Source organism: Mustela nigripes, chromosome 16 (assembly GCF_022355385.1).
Source record: "Mustela nigripes isolate SB6536 chromosome 16, MUSNIG.SB6536, whole genome shotgun sequence".
NCBI classification, from domain to species: Eukaryota; Metazoa; Chordata; class Mammalia; order Carnivora; family Mustelidae; genus Mustela; species Mustela nigripes.
Window position 1 is genome coordinate 20,107,953 of NC_081572.1, and position 6,000 is coordinate 20,113,952.

At 48.5% G+C, this 6,000-nt stretch overlaps 2 protein-coding genes across 4 annotated transcripts in view; both read left to right on the top strand.

The window, feature by feature from the left end:
* The window catches only part of ACLY (ATP citrate lyase), a 43,221-nt gene extending 41,165 nt beyond the window's left edge, over window positions 1-2,056 (top strand). For both annotated transcript variants that reach the window (XM_059380328.1, XM_059380329.1), the window contains 2 exons: window positions 60-136; window positions 1,084-2,056. In XM_059380328.1, the coding sequence (XP_059236311.1) occupies window positions 60-136; window positions 1,084-1,178 (172 nt within the window). In that variant the 3' untranslated portion in view covers window positions 1,179-2,056. The remainder of the gene's footprint in view (window positions 1-59; window positions 137-1,083) is intronic.
* A 1,257-nt stretch (window positions 2,057-3,313) lies between these two features.
* KLHL11 (kelch like family member 11) overlaps window positions 3,314-6,000 on the top strand; it is a 12,068-nt gene continuing 9,381 nt past the window's right edge. For both annotated transcript variants that reach the window (XR_009400183.1, XM_059378827.1), the window contains exon 1: window positions 3,314-4,066. Coding sequence is in view for 1 of the 2 variants with exons in the window: in XM_059378827.1 (XP_059234810.1) it covers window positions 3,522-4,066 (545 nt within the window). In the remaining variant the exon portion in view is untranslated. The remainder of the gene's footprint in view (window positions 4,067-6,000) is intronic.

The following is a 6,000-nucleotide window of genomic DNA, read 5'->3' on the forward strand; positions in this document are numbered from 1 at the left end:
TGGGGAGGAGGGCAGTCATGTGAGCCGTTTTAAAACCACAGGTTGATTGTGTGTTACAGGGAGGAAGCTGATGAATATATTGACATTGGAGCCCTCAATGGCATCTTTGTGCTGGGAAGGAGTATGGGCTTCATTGGTGAGTTGGTAGTTGTTGCTGTTCTTGAGAATTCAATTTTGGGGGGAAAAAAAAGAATTCAATTTGGGGGCACCTGGGTGGCTTAGTGGGTTAAGTGTCCGCCTTCAGCTCAGGTCATGATCCCAGGGTCCTTGGAATCCAAGCCTTCGTGGACTTCCTGCTCAACACAACATTCTGTTTCTCCCTCTCCCTCTGCCCCGCCCGTGCTCTTGTGCCATGCTCGCCCTCTCTCTCTCTCTCTCTCTCTCGCTCACTCTCGCTCTTGCTCTCGCTCACTCTCAAATAAATAAAATACGGGGGGGGGGGGGGAATTCAGTTTGGTTTGGTTCCCCCCATGGTTCAGCTATAATACTTACCTATGTGGCAAGTTTCTGTGAATCATATTATCACCATCATTGTTCCTAATCCTTCCTTTCTTACTTTAACTTCCCCTTATTCTTTGTTCCTTTGTTCTCGGACACGACTGACTGCTAGCCCAGGAAAACAGAATGAGACTGACTGCTAGTCCAGGAAAACAGAATGAAATCTAACCGCTGCCTTTTACTCAGGCTGCCATCCACTTATGCAGTGGATCTGGATTTACTTCCTCTTTTTTTTTTTTTTTTTTTTGGTATTAGGAAGATTTCTTGTCCTGATCCTCTCCCCATTGCCAAACTTTTAACAGACTCAGCAACTCTTAATCAAAAGATGCCTGGGGCACCTGGGTGGCTCAGTCGTAGAGCGTCTGCCTTAGTCCCAGATCCTGATCCCAGGGTCCTGGGATCCAGCCCAGAATCGGGTTCTCTGCTCGTTGGGAAGCCTGCTTCTCCCTCTCCCACTCCCTCTGTTTGTGTTCCCTCTCTCACTGTCTCTCTCTCTCTCTCTCTCTCTCTCTCTCTCTGTTGAATAAATAAATAAATAAATCTTCAAAGAAAAAAAAAAAAAGATGCCTTTGTTCCATATTTCAGGACACTATCTCGATCAGAAGAGGCTGAAGCAGGGGCTCTATCGTCACCCGTGGGATGATATTTCATATGTTCTTCCGGAACACATGAGCATGTAATGAACCAGGACCCCTGTTGCAGTAAAGTGAAGACAAGAACTCCTCCCCTGGGAAACAAACAGTGTGCAGACAGCTGGCACGGGAGCTTGCTCTAGGATGGGCCTGGAATGTAAACAGCCACGGTGTACAGGCACCGAAGACAGCCACAGGCTAACACTGTTCAGTCCACACAAAGAAGCTTAGTATTTTTTTATAAGCATAGAAATAAAAACCAAGCCAATAAATTGTGACTTTTGCTCTGCTACATGCTGTATTTATTACATGGAAGCATCTAAGCACTGTGTAAGGATCGTGTAAGGTGTTATGATGTTGCTTTCTTTTTTCCATTAGCTAAAAAAAAAAAAAATTTACCCCCCTTGGAGGAAGGGAATGAAACTTTTAAGACATCAAGACACCGTGACACTGTCAGTTGAAAGCATCCCTAATGTCTTATTTTTTCACTTCCCTTTCTTCCTCATATAACCCGAAGAGCATTGTGTTAATCTGATTTTTAAAGATCTTTTTATGTGTTACGTGTTAAGGGTTTGTTTGGTATCTCACTGAAATGTACATAAGCAAACCAAACTCTGCTTATGTCAGCCGGGATGGGACCATTGCATCCTTAGCCATTGTCAAAAAAATACATGGAGTCGTAATTTAAAATGTAAAGTTGTAACATACGTATGTTTAAAACAAATGCAAAGCGAAAAGCTGTGAAATGTCTTGTGTCTTTCGTTCTATTTATGCAGTTGTTTTATGGGTCTGTTACTGAAGTGTGGGTTCAAGGACTCATCTCCAGCCCGTTGGCATCTGTAATCCACCAAGATTCTGGCAGCTGCCACCTCTGTCTCTTATCTGTATTATCAGTTTGGTTTCAATAAACTATCAGTAACAATGAAGACACACTACTGTCTTGTGTCCTCCATATCCTTTCTTCTGTATTCCTTTGAACTATACAGTTTTCTACATGTCATTTTAAAAAATGTTCATCCAGGGGCGCCTGGGTGGCTCAGTGGGTTAAAGCCTCTGCCTTCGGCTCAGGTCATGATCCCAGAGTCCTGGGATTGAGCCCAGCATCGGACTCTCTGCTCGGCAGGGAGCCTGCTTCCACCTCTCTCTCTGCCGGCCTCTGCCTACTTGTGATCTCTCTCTCTGTCAAATAAATAAATAAAATAAAAATGTTCATCCACCTCTTCATACAGACAGAAAGAACGAACTAATCAAAACATTAGCTTCAAAGAAAACCCCTTAAGGGGGTTCCTGGCTGACTCAGTGGAGCATGGGACTTAATCTCAGGGTTGTGAGTTCAAACCCAGGTGTAGAAATTACTAAAAAATAATAATAATAAAAAAGAATATGAAATTTAGGGCGCCTGGGTGGCTCAGTGGGTTAAGCCGCTGCCTTCGGCTCAGGTCATGATCTCAGAGTCCCGCATGGGGCTCTCTGCTCAGCAGGGAGCCTGCTTCCTCCTCTCTCTCTCTCTCTCTGCCTGCCTCTCCAACTACTCTCTCTGTCAAATAAATAAATAAAATCTAAAAAAAAAAAAATATATGAAATTTAAAAACAAAACAAAAACCCTATCTTCTCCCCTAAATCTGTACCTCTCCCTTTCTCAGTGAAGAGTAACCAAAGCTCTTCCCAGATACTCAAGGCAAAGGGAGTCATCCTTTCCTCCACTTCTCTGGTTGCCACCTCCCATGGGTTTATCCTTTCATTATCACTCTGATCCATCCATATCTGGTCTAACTAGGGCCCGTAGTGCCACCTTTTCATTATTTCGTGATATCTTAAAACACTCATCTTATTGAGCCACTCCCTTGCTTAACGCCTTTTTAACAAGATGTATGCAAGAGTAACGATGGATTACTTACGTAAAACACAATCATTTCATTTAATCCGCACAGCCATCTCCCAACACAGATACTATCCCATTTTTATAGAAGATAAATTGGTTCAGAGATACTAAGTAACTTGCTCACCCTCATCTGCTTAGCTCGGTAACGTTTACTCCAAATTCATTTTAAATTTTAAAGTAGAAGTCCACTGTCGCCACCCGAGACACTAACCACGGGTTGATGATCGAGGGTGGCTTTTGGTACATAATGACCAGGAAGAGCATGCCACTCTAAGGGGCAGGAGACGAGCCACCCTCCCACTGAGACTCGCGTGTAGCATGTCGGGGGAGCAGCACCGTTGAGCCCTCTCCAAGGTGGGAAGGCTCCCGGCGGGCGCGGCCGCGCGTGCGCACACCAGGGGCACCCGGCTCCGCCCCGCGCCCACTATTTATTCCCAGAATCCCTCTGTGTCGCACCAGAACGGCTGGATCGTTCCGAGACTGCGGAGGTCGGGCGCGGCGGCGTCAAGATGGCGGCGGCGGCGGTGGCTGCGGCCGCGGCGGCCGCAGCAGCCGCATCTCTTCAGGTGCTGGAGATGGAGAGCATGGAGACGGCCGCCGCCGGTTCGGCAGGGCTGGCCGCCGAAGTCCGAGGCAGCGGCACGGTGGACTTCGGGTCTGGGCCTGGCATATCTGCAATGGAGGCGAGCGGGGGCGATCCGGGCCCGGAGGCAGAGGATTTCGAGTGCAGCTCTCACTGCTCGGAGCTATCTTGGAGGCAGAACGAGCAGAGGCGCCAGGGCCTCTTCTGCGACATTACCTTGTGCTTCGGCGGCGCGGGAGGCCGCGAGTTCCGGGCTCACCGCTCGGTGCTGGCCGCTGCCACTGAGTACTTCACGCCCCTCCTCTCGGGCCAGTTCTCGGAGTCCCGCTCGGGCCGGGTGGAGATGCGCAAGTGGAGCTCCGAGCCCGGGCCCGAGCCCGACACGGTGGAAGCCGTTATCGAATACATGTACACCGGGCGCATCCGCGTCAGCACGGGCAGTGTGCACGAGGTGCTGGAGTTGGCCGACAGGTAGGCGGGATGCGGAGGGCCTCGCGCGGGGAGGTGGAGGTGTCCTCCACCTCAGGGTCGCATCCAGGGAGGGGACGGGGGAGGCAGTGCCTACGGGTTTCGACCGGAGGGAGCCCGAGGAAATGCATTTGTTTGGTACTTATTGAGCGCCAGCTGTGTACTGTTGGATGGCCGCTGCCCTGGGTCCTGAGGATGCAGCGGCCGGTCTGACGAGGGCGCCCTGCTCTTAGGGAGCTCAGATTCCAGGTGGAGGGACAAAGGCAATGAAAAAGAAAGTCTGCGTGTGATCAGTGCTGTGTTGACATTTTAAAAGGATGAAAGGATAAGTGCTTGGGTTGAGGAAAGACCTTTCTGAGGAGGTGACATTAAAACCGACCTCCAAATGGCAAGAAAGCCCTACCGTGCAAAGATGGGAAATGGACATTCCAGGCAGATAGCGCAAAGGCCTTCTGGTAGGACCCGGTTTGGCTTAAAGAACTAAAGGAAATATCCAGCGGAGCTGGATCTAGTCTGTGAAGGGTGTGTGAAACCCATTGAAATAAGAAGCTTGATTTTTTTTTACTGGGCGATGGGAAGCTGGGTGAAGAAATCTCCTGATTTAATTATTATAAAGGCCGATTTTGCTACTGTGAGAAATAGATTGTGAGGGGTAGGAATGGATGTTTCAGAGAATGGTTAGGAGGCAGGTGAATGCCATTTTTTGAGTTGTGGAGGAGTCTGTTTTGGCAGTATTGTGTTACAGGTACATTATTTTAACAAGTACCTAGTGAGTGCCTGTTATGCATCAGATCAGACACTGGGTTCTCCTGTGCTGGAAATGCAGTGGTGAACAAAACAGACAAAAGCCCCTTTCCTCGCTGCACTTACCTTACTAGATGGACAACAAGTAAGTAAAGTAGATAGCAGGGGACACCTGGGTGGTTCAGTGGGTTGAGCCTCTGCCTACCGCTCAGGTCATGATCCCAGAGTCCTGGGATTGAGCCCCATCAGGCTCTCTGCTCAGCAGGGAACCTGCTTCCTCCTCTCTCTCTCTCTCTGCTTGCCTGTCTGCCTACTTGTGATTTCTGTCTGTCAAATAAATAAATAAAATCTTAAAAAAAAATAATAAAGTAGATAGCATGTCAGATGATTGTTACAGCTTTGATGAAAAGTACAGCATGGTAAGGGCATATAGAAAGTGCTGGTTTAGGGGCACCTGGGTAGCTCAGTGGGTTAAGCCTCTGCCTTCGGCTCAGGTCATGGTCTCCGGGTCCTGGGATCGAGCCCCGCATCGGGCCTTTGCTGGGGGGGGGGGGGGGGGGCGGCTCCCCCCCTCTCTCTGCCTGCCTCTCTGCCTACTTGTGATCTCTGTCAAGTAAATAAATAAAATCTTTAAAAAAAAAAAGAAAGAAAGAAAGTGCTGGTGGAGAGGAGCTGTGTTTTTTAATACATAGAGAATGCCTAATGAAGAAGGCATTTTGCAAAGAACCGAAGGGGATGAGGTGAAGAGTGTTTTAGGTAGGGAACACAGGTTGGAAAGGCCATGAGGTGGAGCTTATCTGGATGTTAGAGAATAGCAGGCCAGTGTGACTCCATCAAGTGGATGCAGGTGCAGAGGCATGGGAGAGGCCCCTCAGCGTGGGGATGGATCTAGTAGTTTCCATGGAGCTTGGGTTCCAGAGGGCTTGCAGCTTGTGAAAGGAGTTCTTACTCTGAATGAGTAGGAGATGGGAAGGTTTGGGGGCAAAGGAATGATGCAGTCTGATTTGAAGAATTTTGCTTTGGGGACAGCGGAACAATGCAGTCTGATTTGAAGAATCTGCCGTGTTGAAAAAAGGATGGGGTTCCTGGGGCAGAAGCAGAGAGATTAGGAGGTTGGGATGGTGGTAGAGGCTTGGGTCAAAGAGAAGTAAAGGTGATTAGCGCTTCAATTCCAGATACTTTTTTTTTTTTTA